General features: G+C 44.6%; 1 protein-coding gene across 3 annotated transcripts; it reads left to right on the plus strand.

The window, feature by feature from the left end:
* The first annotated feature begins 52 nt into the window (after nt 1-52).
* pms1 (PMS1 homolog 1, mismatch repair system component) lies at nt 53-16,298 on the plus strand. 3 transcript variants are annotated; one of them, XM_056579455.1, is made up of 13 exons: nt 53-136; nt 1,209-1,359; nt 2,281-2,463; nt 3,388-3,490; nt 3,929-4,092; nt 6,224-6,340; nt 8,912-9,034; nt 9,149-9,295; nt 9,602-10,425; nt 12,144-12,641; nt 12,892-13,022; nt 15,380-15,543; nt 15,646-16,298. In XM_056579455.1, the coding sequence occupies exons 2-13, from the start codon at nt 1,228-1,230 to the stop codon at nt 15,847-15,849; spliced, it is 2,790 nt and encodes a 929-aa protein (XP_056435430.1). In that variant the 5' UTR covers nt 53-136; nt 1,209-1,227; the 3' UTR covers nt 15,850-16,298. The 3 variants fall into 3 exon arrangements, with proteins under 3 accessions (XP_056435430.1, XP_056435431.1, XP_056435429.1); XM_056579456.1 differs by having other exon boundaries at nt 76-328; XM_056579454.1 differs by lacking the exon at nt 53-136 and adding an exon at nt 336-906.
* Nucleotides 16,299-16,568: the final 270 nt, after the last annotated feature.

The raw sequence follows: 16,568 nt of genomic DNA on the forward strand, positions 1-16,568 counted from the left end.
AGCAACTCGGGTATTTCGGGGGGCGGAGGGGGGCGTGGCCTAAGTCTTGTTCATTTCCGCCGTCTTGTTGTGTTAATGAAGCCCCCACGAGGACCTAGGCGCGCAGATCTGATGTTGTGAATGCCACCTCTGCAGAGTCAGTATTGTGCAGTTTATTTGTTGTGCACATTGCGATTTTACCAATAGTTTTCGCATTAAGTGCATTTCAAAATGTAGCTTCGAACACATCAGCTACTGCGATTGTTTTGGTTCGGCATTTCATACAGTCTGTGGTCAATATGATCTAGTGGTAGTTTATACGGGACCTGTTGCACTACTTCCACTTTCGGTATTTGCCTTTGAACTATGAACCTCGTTAATTTGAAGTGATATCAAATAGATATTCTATTGCAATTGTGTTAACTATGGTAGATTGACATGCTGATTACAGTACGCATTTACGGTTAAGGAAACGAATCAAACAGATACAGATGACTTTATTGATGCTGAATGTTATACTTTGTTAGAGTTCTTTTTCTCAAGCAAGAAATATCAAAATTAATAGAATATATGAACCCAACAAGCAATCAAATTTCATTACCTGTGTCTATGTTTTTGGCTTGAGCTGAGCAACTGTAACACATTTATCTTCCTCTTCCAGAACACTACAACTAACTAATTGAACATTAGTGCAATGTCTCCAATTACCTAATTGTAGTGGCAGAGCCTTAATGCCCTAAATCAGAAGTCTATACAGTAAAGTCACACAACACACACCCCCATGTTATGTACTGGTACTTAAGTTGTTTTCTTTTTTTCAACCTCCCTTTGTGCTTCATATCCCCGTGAAAGGGTGTGGGCTCTGCCAGCACTGGTTGGATGAAACTGGTTCTGCATGCATTTGATAAAGAACCGTCTGGATGCATGGTACCAAAAAGCTCTAAGTGTACACACACCAACACGTGCATTGCAAGAATTATTTATCTGCCGTCTGTGTTGAGTCTAATTAACCACCACCAAACCAAGACACAAAATAGATAATTATAGATAATTATTATTTGTACGTAGCCGCAGTCAAGCTACAATGTTTCACTTTGCTCTTCCTCTCGTGGGAATCCCCGTTGGGATTTGGTTGCATGTTTATATAATTGTGGTGTCATTATTTATAATGGGTTTGTGATGTCCAACAAGCTAACTTTTGTTTGACGACCTGCTGTTTGCTCTTTCAGGTGTCCAATCAGCAGCAGCATGAAGCCCCTCCCCCCCGACACGGTCAGGCTCCTCTCCAGCGCGCAGGTCATCACGTCTGTGGGGAACGTGGTGAAGGAACTGCTGGAGAACTCGGTGGACGCTGGAGCTACGAGCCTGGATATAAAGATGGTAAGCTCTAACAGGAGCTGTCATGTCCATGAGGTTCTGTGGTTCCCCACCTCTTTTGGGCCTCGGCCCTGACCCTGTTTCCCAAACATCTTCGATTTCTGTGCTTCTTCTTCCCCTCACACATCGTTCTACCCCTGTTAGCTGTGAGCTTAGCTTTGTTTTGTTTGGATAATTTCTTTAGCAACACTCAAGTCCCAAGGCCCGGGTGCGTTGTGGTGTTGTACTTGATTTGTGTATTGTGTTCACCAGTCCCAAGTAAACCAATGTTCACCATCATTCGTTGTTCCCATTATTTTATTGTAACACCACAACCTACTCCTCTATACCCATAACCCAGCCATTTGTACATCCTTTACCTCCCCCACCACCACTAGAGAGTGGGGTTGTAACAGTAAGTTCTAACAAGAGTTGTCCTGTCCCGTCCATGAGGGGCGGTACTAGGGTTCCCCATTGCCCCAACACTTTCGATTTCTGTGGTTCTGCATCCCCACACACATCATTTTAACCCCATCAAGATCTCCCCATCATATCAATGTCTCGGTGCATGTATGCATCTTGCACCAGAAATCATAAATGGATCAATCTGGCACCTTCTCCTCAGTCAGGTAAGTACTGTAACAAGCAGTACTGAACAGCCTTTTAAATATTTCAAGGCTGTCTGTAGCAGCAAGGCACTCGTGGTTATAGGTTTAATTCCCACCGAATGTTCTTGGTTTGAACCTCAATGTCTGCAGTAGGCGTTCTTGAGCTTAGATGCCTAACCCCTACCTACATGACCACCAACTTACAGTTACTGAAGTGCATGGCATATTTACATGCTTGGTTTTTCTATCTGAATAATGGGAGAGATTATGAATTAACAACAACAGCCTCAATCTCAATTAACTCACACCCTGTTCTGAATGTCCCATTCTATACTAGGAGAACTACGGCTTGGACCGGATTGAGGTTCGCGATAACGGCCTAGGAATCCAAGCCTGTGACACGGTCGTCATGGCTGTGCGACACTATACGTCCAAAATCAGTTGCCACGATGACCTGGAGCGCCTGGATACCTACGGGTTTCGAGGAGAGGCCCTGGGGTCCATCTGTGCAGTGGCAGAGGTCAGGAGCCGGGAGAGACTGTATTATATTAAGACGTATCATCTTCGGTGATGGTTTGAATTGAGTTCAGATGTTTTGAAATGAATTTAGAGCCGGTTAAAAATTTTATTTGGTCCTATTTATAGACCAACTGACATGGCAAATGCTATTATCCAAAGCTAAATCCGGCATTAATCACCTAAACATTGCACAATAATTCCCCCCCAACTAACCCATAGCACTGCTAGGTGAATATGGTATATTCAGATACATGTCATTAAGGAATATGGCGCATATGGGGTTAAGGGTCAATCCCTACATTAGGGATTGAACCAAGAACCTTTTGGCTTTTAGCCGAACACCCTAACCAACCAGTACACAATCTTGTCCCCTAAGTAGATGTACAGATACATTGAGAAATGGGCCCTTCTCATGAGGAGTGTAGTTGTAGTTCCATATACTATTTAGGCATTGAGTAGTATTTTTTTGTCCAAAGTAACTTCATTATTAAGGTACATGTTATTGAGGAGCAGGGATGTTGATCGCTTTATTTATGTATTTGTTTTTTCGTTACTCTTGCTTAGGGATAGTAATGCATGAGTATTTCCCTCAGGACGTGAGTTATTCTTCTTCTGCTCAAGGCCATAGTTTGTTAATGACTTTTAGGTGACCTAGAGTTTATGATCATAAGTGGAATTATAAATGATCAATAAAATGATAAGCAGACTCATTTGTGTGCAGAAGAACTTTGTACTCTTTAATTATTGCACTGCAGTTGTCATCAGTCCAGGATTCAGTCCATGATGAACTGATTAAGATATGATACAGCTTCCAATTTTGTGCATTATATTCAACTGCATTTGTTGTAGATAATTCTTTATTTTCTACATGATTAAAAAATATTATTTTTTCATACTGTAAAGATCTAATTTTTTCACCCTTCAGGTATCCATCACCACAAAAACCGTTGGCGAAGACATCAGCACCCAGTACTCCCTGGATGTCACAGGGAAAGTGGTGTCGCAGAAGCCCTCTCACCTGGGACAAGGCAGGGATTAGAACTTGCTTGCCATCTTAACAACCACATACACATCAGAGTGATAGGACTAAATTAGCCACAGGGTGGTTTTCTGATTAGTTTCTTTTTCTCTATAGACAACGTCACATTTTTTTAAAGAAAGGGGCTAATAACTGCAGTTCTTTTTATTTATACACTTCTTCTCATTTAATTTATTGATCACTTTACATCCTTTTTTAAATGCTTGGTACATTTGATATCAAGACCTTCAGAATGTGAACCATAAATTGTGAAATGAATTGAAGTCCATCTAATTAGTTATTAGATTAATTTACATAATTAATTGCATTTCCTTTCCTCCTGTGACATGATTCTTACTCCACTGATTGGCCTACTACTCTTATTTTTGACTGAGCACCTCGTCACAGAATAATTAGATCTCCTCCAAATGGTTTCTCTGTTCCCAAGGCACCACGGTGACTGTTCTGAAGCTCTTCAAGAACCTCCCGGTGAGGCGACAGTACTACACCAACGCAAAGAAGTGCAAGGAGGAGCTGAAGAAAGTCCAGGACCTGCTCATGGCCTACGCCATTGTGAAACCAGACCTGAGGCTTACGCTGGCTCACAATAAGGTACGCTGCCCAGCTCAGAGTGATTTACATGGATGGCCACTTATTCACGCAGATGCTTAAAAGATAATTCAAATAATAATAAAAAATGTCATATTTTCCAAAAATATCCTTTACCATGGAATAGAATGTTTCGATTGGTTTGTGATTCTGTGAGGATTTTACTTTACTTTGATCGTAAATAAATAATGTTTTAAGGAACAGATTTGTAAACTTCTTCAGTGTCTTTAGAAATGTGTTAAAGCCTTATTAATATGTATTAGAAATAGATGAGGGACTTTCTCAAGCTGGCTGAGAAACTTTTGAGCCTAACCACAAGGTGTCCTCCTCTGTCTATGTATTTCTCATGGCCCACATGTTAAGCTACCCAATCAGACTTGATTTACTAGCAGGGTATATATATACACAGGTGACCTACTCAGTAGTTAGGCAGTTAGAGATACTTCGGGGTATATTTGTTATCAATCAATCAAACTGTATTTATATAGCACTTTTAGTGCAAAACGACAATTCAAAAGTGCTTAACCAAGGAAACCACACAACAATAACATTACATTGGTGTAAAGTAACATATTAATAATAACAAATATTAAACTGTAGTTCAATGAAAGAAACACATTTGTAATATGTTGTAAAAAATAATAATTTTCACTTCAGCTGGCATACAGTTATGGCGTGTTATTTGTGTGCATGTATTTTCAAACAATAGGATGTAAATGACAAACAGCTCTTTATGTATGATGTATAAAACCACAACCAGAATGCAAATATTGTGCAGACGAATGTGAAAAGGATTCAAATTGATGCTTTTCCTGATCTGTTTTTAGGACTGTATTGTGTATTTCATTAAAATCCCCAGAGACATAGACTTAAGACTATGCAAATTTCACATCGAGTGCACGTTCAAGTGCATGTCCCCAGGGGCTTGAAGATAATAGCTTTTCATAGACTGTGTGTGAGTAACAGCATTTGTAAACAAATCAACGGGAGTCAGTGGGCTCATTTCCTCACACAATTCCCCCTTCCCAGAGATAAGATGAAGACATAGCATACACACACGTACACCAACGGTAGTCTGACAGTGGACCCCGGCGTTCTGATTACCACGCTTGGGTTCCTCCACCTAATAACCCTCTAGTCATTTGATTGAGTTTCAGGCTGTGGTTGGTTTGTACACAAGGGGGGCTGGGGGGGTGTCAAGGAAGGGAAGTGATGGTCAGGCTGATGGGGGGAGTGGGTGGAGGACACATGACCACTGTATATCTTTCATTAACATCGTCCTCCAGCGTGTCAGGGGGTGAGGGCGAGGGGTCAGGGCCCCCCTCCTCCATTTTGGACGATCAGCACCCCTATCTTGTATCCCGAACTTAGCTTTTCACCCCCGTGTCGCGTTTCACAGCTTCTCCGAGAACTGTTTACAGGAGCGATCCGTTTACATGTGCCAAATTGCATATTTCATAGCGAGGCGGGCTGCAGAGGGGGGGGCCATGGCAGAATGCGTGCTTTCAGAAATCAACACCCAGGAGATATACTAACTGCTTGACACCCCACGACAAGCCCACCCGGGGGTGTGAAAATATGCGACCTGCGTTTTCTTTCAGAAGGCTGCAACTCAGTCGGGCTCCTCTCGCGATTAATCCCGCCATGCGTGGCCCAGTCTCGTCCAACAACCACTGCAAGCCTAAACTTAACTGTTCGAGACCCTAGGCCCCACTTCACCAGCTGCCCGTAGGCAGCATGGGACACACAGAAGCAGATATGCTGCATTATATTATTTCATGTTTTCTGTGTTTTGCTCCACAAACCCGGTCAAGCCTCTGCAAAAAGTGGTCTGTGTTTGTTGCAAATGTGCTGTCAATTTATCATATCTAAATATATATATTTTTCTATCCTGCTACAATTGCTCAGCTCAATAAAAGAAAATGGATTAAATTTAAATAAAAATATAAAACACTGAAGGTACAGTAAGGCAGTAGAAAAATGGACATTTACAAATAAATTAAAGGGAATATATAAAGTGCATATGCAATATATGAATGAATAGCAATCCAAATTATTCTTGTTACCTGAAGGCAGCGAAGAACCCGGTGGGGATGCAATCTGGTTGTCATGCCGTTTCTCCTGGTGTTCCCAGGTGGTGATGTGGCAGAAGACCAGGGCGGCTGATCTAAGAGGCGCCCTCCTGGCGACACTGGGGTCCGGCGTGGTCGCCCACCTGCTCCCATGCCAGCATCTCCAGGAGCAACCACAGGTCAGCGGGAGAGGGAAGGGGGGGGAGGTGAAGAGGCTCTTGGGCAACTATCGTTTCAGCATTGTTGCACTCAAAATATTCTCAGTCGCCGTAACAGGAACCGTGAAGTGACGATCCAGGCTTTCTATTCTCTGGTAACTGGAATATTAGTGCTACAGAGATGCTTGGGGGGGAAATGCATGTTGGAAGAACCCAGTGGCAATGTGTACAGGGAAAAGACAAATAAAAACAACAAACATGATTGCAGCAGAAGCGTGCATGGCAGCAGTGTTCGCATGGCGTTGAATCTAGGCCAAATGTCTTTGCCAAATAACGCAGGGACACCGTCCTATAACAGGAGTTTAGGTTTATCGTTTTAACTATATTTCCAAAAGCAGATTTTTGGGGGTTTTATCGTATTTATAGTGCCATAGTGAATCGTTAATGTGTGAATGTCATTGGCTATTAGCTTGGAGTTATATGTCACCCCTGCTGACACACATCTCTCGCTCCTGGCCTGCTCCAGAGCTCCCATAACCCTTTGCCCTTCACCACAGGCCTTTATGGCAATTATGTTGCGGAAGCCTCACACAGTGACCCCATATAGAAAGAGAACGTGCTAGTTATGCACGGCTGCAAGCTAGTAACCACAGTGTGAAGGCTTGGTTGCCAGCCAGATAATGTGGCTCGCCAACAATTCTCTCTCTCTCTCTCTCTCTCTCTCTCTCTCTCTCTCTCTCTCTCTCTCTCTCTCTCTCTCTCTCTCACACCCCCCTTCAATAAATGTTCTTCTCTATTTTTGTATTTTATGTGCATGTTCTTCTGTGTGTTTTCCTTTGTTTTTTTAAGCAACCTTTGAAAGGTTTTCAAAATAGTCTTTCACTCCCATACTCCTTTTCGTTTAACAAAGAGATTTTTATTTGTTCTTCAGCCACGCTTTCTGTTCGCCGTTCACAACAGATGAGCGTCAAGCGGAGACGGGCTCTTTCTGCCTGGTCACGGCGGGGGCCACGCAGCGCCCTACCTGCTGCCTGGCTCGGAGCTAATCCCCCCTGACACATGTGGAGCACCCAACCACACCCCCACACACACACCTTTCACCCTGGTCCTCCTTGTTGTTGTCATCTCGCTGCAGCACTATGGGGCCCAGTAAGGGCAATAACCTTTGACCTCTCGCCGCTAACCTGCTCCACTTGTAGCAAAACCAGAGCAGCGCTTTTCTCTTCTTCATTGGCTGTTTTTATTCTCCTGCTTCTGAGCATGGTGAATGGTGATCACAGAATCCAGGTTCACTATCCCTCAGGGGCCCTGGCTTGGGGAGAGAGAGGGTTAGGTTGTACGAGCCCGAGTCCCGGGGTGTGCAGAATATGGCCCTCTCAATCCTGGCAACATTACTGCACACAACCGCTGCTCTTTGGGGAGGGGAGGGCAAAGGTGCCCCTGGTGCTCCCATAAAGTGACCCTAATGAGAGGGAATAGAGAGAAGCATATGTGGCTTGACCTTACAGCGGAGCGGTTATTAACTGCATTGGCTGGGATCACAGCTAATAATGAGCTCTGGGAACATGTGAACAGAAACACAGTGGGGCTGCTCAGCCCCTTGAGTCTGGAGGAAATTATAATTGTCCATATTTTTAGACTGTGATCAGCAGAGGTGGAATAGCGTAGGAAACAGAGATGACTGCGTCACAGGATGCTGGGTTTTCATTGGTTGGTAAGCTTTGTTTTGGTTGGGAAGATGTAGAATCAGCTGGCTGGTTAGACTGCATTCGGACAGTGGAGTAAACCTTTAACATTTTCCCTCTGGCTTTATTTATGGTCTCTCATAATTCATAATACTGCATTATGGGAAATTATTTATAACATTTTATCAAGAATGCTATTTTCTTATGAGAGGGACAGCCAAACTATACTCACTGCGCTGTAAGTGGAGTGGAAGGGCTGTGTTGTACTGGTTAAAGTGCGATTTAGAGCCAGTTTTCAAACATTCTGATTCTCTTTTGTTCATACTCCCCAATTAGCCCTTCCCTGTGCTATTTTGGCAGGGTATTCTTTGTGGCAAAGAATTTTTGATACTTCGAGATATTGGTCTTAATATTTTCATCTGAAATCTTTCCAGCCCACTGCTATAAACAAATATAAATAATGTCCTGTGGGTTTTTAAAGTTTGCCCCTAGGATGTTTAGAGATTACTAATTGTTTCTGAGACATTATTTCGGTTGTCTAGCCATTCACTGTTTTGCTGGACAGCCACTGTTGGGTGAAAATGTGCAGTTTACTTGTGATTTGAATGCATGGTGGGAATTTCACCATTGACTCCCAGTTCATATTACTCATAAAACAGCAAATGCAACGGATTTCATTAAAGGCTCATCAGACTCATTCGCCATAGGCTCAATCACCATCGTGTTACCTTATTCGGCAATAGATAAGAGAAAATCTGTGAAGAACTTTGTGTTTACCAATTTAAACTAGTAATATGAATTTAACTATCACTATGTAATGTTGTAATACACTAAATTCCGTAATGTAACCGATGGTACATTTTTGTGTATTCTCGTAATTTCTGTTATTATATTTTTGTTTGTTTAGATTTCATTAGATGGTTTCTTCCCCAAACCTGGAGCGGATTACCTCTCTACCAGCTCCTCCAGCCACGACAAAACGTTCATATTCATTAACAACCGGCCGGTTCAGCAGAAAGATATAATGAAGGTAATTTAAACGAAAACATAAAGCATGCTTATGAACGCCTCATTTCCAAACGTTTATGAAGCCCAACGTGACTCAACTCCTTATGCTGTTTTTTTGACCCTGCTGTAAACGCAGCTGTTGCGTCAGAGCTACACAGCCCAGTACCCGTCCGAGTCCAACCGGAACCGGTACCCGGTGCTTGTGCTCCAAATCACCCTCCCACCCTCCTCCATCGACGTCAATCTAACCCCGGACAAGACCCAGGTTCTCCTTCACAACAAGGTATCTACCCAATGTTTCATACTGTTGACTGGAGATGGATGTGGAAGGCTTTAAATGTGTTACTAGTAAACATATTTTACAATGTAATGCAATAATAATCTGGGTTGGTATGTTCAGACAGAAAGTAAATCAGGTAGTCCTCACTTGTAATGTGTTTCCAAAGTATGCAATACGTCAGAGCAAAAACATTCATTGGTCCTGTGGGTTTGAGTTGTACCTCAAAACCTAGCCTAGTGAAAGATGAACGTGATTAGCATTAGCAACACGCTCTGGCTCGCTCTCATCCTCTCTCTCATCTTCATCCAGGAGGCTGTGCTGGTCGCCCTGGAAGCTCTGCTGGTGTCTCTCTACGGCTTTCGCTCTCCTAACGATGCCACACCTGCTGAGAGAGACTCAACATACAACCAGCCACCGAGTCCTCCCCAGGCTGACACTTCACCGGCAGAAGGAAACCCCAGAACCTCAGAGAGCGGTGTCAAAGGCCTGTCTCTCGACGCTGGCGACGAGGAGGATCCCAAAACAATACCGGAGGGTCGCGTCCCAGCGCCATCAACAGGGAACCTGAGAGGCGACGGGACCTCCCTGGACCACCCGACCACCACCAACAGCAGCAGCTCCTCTTCCTCCATCGCCGAGGACTGGATCATCAACCACATCTCGGGGGGCCTGCTGGGTGAACCTCATGACGACAACGCCACTCTGAGCGGGCCCGGCGACGCCCAGGGGGAACTATTCGGCCCCGTGGCCGTCGTGTCGCGAGGGAGCGCCGCGGACGGGCGTCCGACGCTGTCGGCGGAGAGCTGGAGCCGCGGCGTGGCTCTGACCCACCCGGCGTCCGGAGCGCCCCTGCAGCCCGTCCAGATCCACCGGTCCGGGGACGCAGCCAGTGGCCCGCAGGGCAGCCCCGGCAAGAAGCTCCTCCTGAACGCCGTCACGGAGAACCGCGCGTCGCTGACCGCGTACGACCTCATCAGCAACCGCACGGCCCGGGCGCCGCTGTCCGCCGCTGCCATGCACGAGAAGGAGGCGCGGGCCGAGGTGCTGCGGGAGAGGCCCGCCGCCAGCCTACAGGAGGTCAGCGACGGCGTGCAGGAGAGGTGGAAAAACCTGCGAGAGGAGGAACGCACAAAGTGAGTTTCCAGACCCGTCCGTCTTCCAAGGCGTTCTTTCCATGGGTCGGGAGGGGGAAGGGCAGGCGGAGGAGGAGAGGTGGGGACAGGGGTGGAGGAGGTTGAGTCAATACCAGGCCGTATATCTTTATTTTTTCCAGACAACTGCCCCTTAACTTAAGGTAGGCCGTGATGCTTTCCACCTGTAAATCAGGTGGAATATCTTGTGTTTCCAATTTATGCCATGGGCCTGAGGAATTCAGGTGTTGGGCATCTGCCACAGGTTTGATATGAATTTGGAGTTCTGATATGCTTATGTGTCTGGAGTGAATATTCTAATAATTCCAATATAACGCGGGAAAAAATATTACGGTAGATTGCTGATCCTGTAGGAAAAAAAAAAAGGTATTTCTAGAAACATTCAAATTAGCCAATTTAAATTACCGTTTTCTTCATCCTCCTGTTGATTTTCCCACAGAAACAGAAACTCCATCTAGAGTTTTCCTTGTGACTCAAACAATCCCTTTTTGCTTCACACTCACATTGGAGAAAACACATAGGTCATCATGGTACCGAGCATTTTGTGTTTGCGTCAGCTCTTCTATGAATAACGAGTAGGAATAAAGGCAAAGGGAGGTTTGAAACCTACCCAAGCACAAAATGAGCCCACCACTTGCGTAGACTCACGAGCTGAGTGCCACCGACCACAAGCCGATTCCACTCTCACTGGACAGGTCGTATCAAACCATATATCAAACAGGACTATTAGTGAATCCTGTCACAAAGTAATTAGTGACGTCTAACAACATCCAGATGTACGCGGACACGCCAGTAAAAGAAAGAGCACACTGTATGCATCTTCCATCCCAGCTGGAATAATGGAGTAACAGCATTAGGGTGCACTGAACGCAATCGAGGCCAATTATAATTTGGACCTAATTGTATGGAAGGAAAATGTGAATCAGCAATAGCTGCGAGACTTATTTAAGGTATGGACGGGCTTATGGAAAAAGACATCTGTTGAGAGTCCTGCCTTTCCTTACTGCCCTCTCGAACATGAAATAAGATGCGGCAACTATTTGGCTGCTTTCACCGCCACCGTTAAGTAGCACACCGATTCTAGGAGTTGGGCTTCACGGTGCTTCATGAAGCGTCTCAGCTGGTATGATAGACTGTGGAATAGCACATGTCAATGCCTGCCTTAGAATGTATACAAGCGCAAAAGGTTGTCAAACCTTTCATCCCCGCAAGAAAAATACGGCGAAAGCGTATATTGCGCAGCCCTTAAAAATATTCTCGTAGCAGCTCCTATATATTCATGTATACTATGCTTGTCCATGTAGTGGTCAAATTATCAGTTCTGTAGAAATGTGTGTAGGGGGGAATTCAATATACAGAAAGTAGTTGGAAGTCCACACTTAGCATAGAGGTAGTGTTGGCGTTCTGGAAATAATGCGAATTTGTCAACATCCAAAGATTTCATCAGTTCATCAACATTTAAAATACAAAAGGGTTAGAATACTATTTTGTACTACTTTGAATACTATTCATCCCAAACACGATGAGTTTAAAAGATGGGTACTTTATATATCCCTGAAGGCAAGTAGAAACCCAGGATGGGGTTTCAGTAAGTTTTGATGACATGAAAAATAAAAATCCTTAAGACATTTTTTAACCCAGACCAGAAATTCGGGAATAATGATGACTTGATCATAAACCCCCTCTCCCTTCCCCTGCAGGTACGAGGAAAAGGCCAAGAAGCACCTGGTTCACCACGGCCAGCGCACCATCCTGGCTGCGGCTGGAGGGGGCCGGGAGGCCGAGAGCCCCTCGACGAGTCGCCAGCAGGGCCTGAAACGCAAGGCCCCGCTGGCCAACCAGCAGCTCCTCGACCAGCTCTTCTCCCCCCAGCCCCAGAAGAAGAAGACACCGGCGAAACCCCCCGACGTCAAGCCCTCACGCCCCCTCCCCTTCAGCGTGGCCGGCCTCAGGCAGGGGCTCCGTCGCCTCTGGTCCCAGAGCAGCGCCCCCCCTCCGTCGGGCCCTGCCAACGCGCCGCCGGGCCCCCGGCTAGTAAACCGGCTGGCCCCTGCGAGTGCCTGGGTTGTTTTATGTGGACGAGAGCTCATGTTGTTAAATCCATTTCGGGTGGAGGAGGCCTTGCTGTTTAAGAGACTGCTGGAGAATAATATACTGGCTGCCGTGGCTCTGCAGAACCCTATACAGTTAACAGATGGGTAACGTATCCCTCGCTTCTCGCCTACCTGCCAAATGCCAGCCCGCAGTTGCCCTGCTCCTAGCTATAGTGGACGGGGTCATTCCATTTTCTTTTGCATGTGTACGGGATTCAGGGAGATCAGTTAGTACACATTTTGGCCTAACGTTAACACACAATAATGCTAATGTTTACATAAAGTCGACGTAATCCAAATTCCCCAAAGATACAAAAGATTTCAGCAGCTGCTTTTGTTGTTTTGTTTCCCCTAGTCTTCTCGGGGGGAGTGAATACACTCAGGCCTTGTGTAACATGGCTCAAGGCATCCCTGAACTCCATGGAGGAGTCATCTTGTCTGATCCCAGACTCTTGGCTAATGGGTTTAAAATCAGATTGTTTCCAGGTAAACATCACAGACCCGTCATCATTTTGTAACACTTTTCACACATTTCACGTTTAGTAAATTATTGCATGCTTCGATCCAAAGTGACGTCAATGACCGGCGGACAACAATCTATAAATAATTATCTTGCAATAGTATCATGTGCAAGTTAACAACTGCTTTCTGTTTTAGAGAGAATAATGAAGGTCTCTTTCAAGAGACATTTTAATATTTTCAGACAGCAGTGATTTAAAGCGTTTTTGAGCTGCAGCATTTGTCCATCAGGACAAAATACATGTCAAACAAAAGTCTTGAGTAACCCAATGCTGAGTAACTTCCATAATGGTGCACATTGCACTCATAAGTGGTACTTATGGTGCAGCACATTCAACAAATTCCACCAACTTAAAAACAATTGAATGCATAGATTACAAATTCCATACCCATTGTTGTTACTCGTTTTCATGAATATAAAAATGAACATTCTACAGAAAAGCAATAGTTGATGACGTAACCGGGCCAATCAGGGGCCGGGTCGGAGTTGATGACATAAAATAACGGCTTCCGCTGGCAAATCAATAATGCTGATAATAATCCTGAAGAAAATAGTGGTTATGTAAAATTAGTAATGGTTGCACAGCCATAATCGATTTATTGCAGAAATAGACCCAATAACAAGTATTAAATAAACAAGAATAAGAGTATGACCTAGCAGAGTTTCTCTGCGGAAAAGACGCTTCGCCGTTCTTCGACGGCCACGGGGCCGAATAGTTCCCCTGGGCGTCGCCGGGCCCGCTCAGAGTGGCGTTGTCATCAAGAGGTTCACCCAGCAGGCCCCCCCCCGAGATGTGGTTGATGATCCATCATCTGTCAAGTAAAAAAGCAAACTCGGCAAACATATTGACACCATTACTTTCTACGAGTTACCTTTACCTTTACCATTGCTACATAGTTAACGTTAGCATCAACATCTCTTTACCTAACAAATATCCACTCTAGTAGCATGAATAGAAAATCATAGGCAGGTTTTTACTATATGCCCTTTGGGGTATTCTACCTCTCCTCCACAATCCCCAACATTTTCCATATAATTTCCTTACTGCGATTAATAAGAGGTTAGCATCCACTATCCCAGCCCTCCCTAAGACCTCCCTCCAAAGCCCCTCCCCCAAAAACACGATTAGCTCGCTAGCCTTAGCAATAGGTCTACGAACAATTTGAATAATTAATTGCTGTTTGGATGTAAACAGAATTTCAACAAATATGACAAATGTTCCTCAAATATATTGCCTACGAAAGCTTTAATTATTGTGGTGGTGATTTTTGGCCTTTACTTCTTTACGGAAAATTAAAATAACTAGGTCAACATGGGAGTGAAATAAATGTTTGATTATGTACGTTAAACATTCACACCTATGTCAGCTTCACAATAATAAAAAAAAACTTTTTCACATGCAAAAAAGTCTACACCAGCCAACACTTTCTGTGGCGTTACTTATCCCTTTGTCCGCAAAGGGCACACAGGGAAGCCTACTCTTCCGACGTGGGCTGTTTCTGTAGCCTGAATCGGTCACATCGGTTGACACTGGCCCCCAAGCCAAACACTGTGGTGGAGCTGTACCCCCCCAGTTTGCAGGTGATGAGAATAGTTGCCCTTCAGGACACACTAGGAATTTCACATTAACACTGCCAGCCCCGGTAGGGAGTGTGAGGGAATCTGAAGGTAGCCGTGCGCGAGGTGGCCCCGTCACACTGGCCTGCCGGCCGGTGTGGTCTGTCTGTCTTGAGACAGTGGCTCAGGGAAAAACCTAGGTGCACGCTGCTGTTATTCTTTTTGTTGTGGTTGTAAAACTGCATCAGATGTTTATTTTCTGATTTAAAGAGTTTGTTTTGTGATCGGTGTTTTGATCTTAACGTATTTCCCATGTCCGTTATGTATGCTCTAGTAGTAGGTTAATGCATCAGGCACAACTATACAACTCTTGACATTGATGTTAAATTGTTAGTATCTAGCATGTGTAAAAAAGCACCAGCAAGGGAAGTAATCATTAGTGCTCCTCGCGCCTAATGCATAAAAAACATAGTTACCACTGGTACATTTCTAAATTTACTCTATGAAAAAAGGGGAAGCCATGTCTGAGTCGTGTGCTGTTATTCCTCCCGGAGAGGCACTCCATCATCCTCTCTGCAGGATGGGGCCTCCCTCTCCCAAGCCAGCTTAAGGCTTGTAATACTAATTTAACACTCTATTTGGCCCACTGCTGTTTGTCTTGGTCCCCAAGCCACGTGCAAAGCACAATATTTATTTATCATTCTTTCCTGCAGATGTGAGTGGTGTCTGGAGTGCACTGATCTGTTTTTCTGCTTGTCTTGGCCAGGCTCGCCGTCAGCAGCCCCGAGCCGGCTAGAGGTGACCGCGCTCGCAGACTGCGTGCCCTTCCTTGGAGTTGAGGACCTCAGGGAGATCCTCACCGGCGTTCTACGCCGCACCGCCGCGACTGTGCAGGACAGCCGTCCCCTCAAAGTCCGCAACTACCTTCAGGTGAGTAGACGACTTTTTAAAAGTCGTCGACATAATAAAGTTATGTTCTCTTGCTTGATTTTATACTTCATGCTTCCAACACTGCTGTTTCCTACTTTTAAGGGAGAAGCTGTTCGGCTCGCCCGTCAGTTGCCTAGCAACATGACGAGGCAGGAAGTGGAGGAGAGTCTGTCGAGGATGACACAGCTTCTTAGGGAGGACAGCCGGACTTGTATCCACGGGAGACCGTTCCTTCACCAGCTGTCTGTGGTGCCTGGCTCCGAGCATGAGGCCAAGTCTCTGCTTCTGCCCATTGAAGAACTGTAAAGATCTGTAAAAATGCTGAGCTATATATAAGGAGCTGTTAAAATATATATATATATATATATAATATATATATATATATATATATATATGCTCATCTTTGGAACTGTAAATAACTAGAAAAGTAATATACAGAATAGTTTTGAGTTTTCATACCGTACAACTTGTTTTTTTCGGAAATACAGTTACTGTTATACAATACTATGTGTTTGAAGTAATGGAATAAATGTACTCACAAAAAATGTAAACTGTATCTGTTTGTACTAAATCAGATTCTTCAGATTCTACACCTTTTGCTGATGGCAAAAGAAAACCATTACTGTTAGTACAGTGGAGGCTTTGCAAAGCATACCAGAGGAATCAACTCAACCTGCCCCTTATAAACAATCAACATTGTCCTCACTTAGCAACACCCATTTAAGTACCAACAATGTGTTTGGCACAGAGTATCAATGCACGCCATGCCAAAAACTCCAGTGGCATTCTGTCAAATAGTGCGGTGGCACTGGGAGCGCCCCAGCTGGTCCTGGATGTACATTTTTTGCATGTTAAGCAGCGTATTGAGGGACACCAGCACACATGTTTGTTTGTTTCCTGGTTTAAAAACTCATAAGGGACTTTAAATAAAGCTATGTGGTTGTGGGCCATGCAGGCTGTCATTTAAACTTGACAGATCAAATGCTGTGGAGAGGCGTGTGAGAGGTGTGTGTGTGTGTGTGTCT

Source organism: Gadus chalcogrammus, chromosome 20 (genome assembly GCF_026213295.1).
Source record: "Gadus chalcogrammus isolate NIFS_2021 chromosome 20, NIFS_Gcha_1.0, whole genome shotgun sequence".
In the NCBI taxonomy this organism is placed as follows: domain Eukaryota; kingdom Metazoa; phylum Chordata; class Actinopteri; order Gadiformes; family Gadidae; genus Gadus; species Gadus chalcogrammus.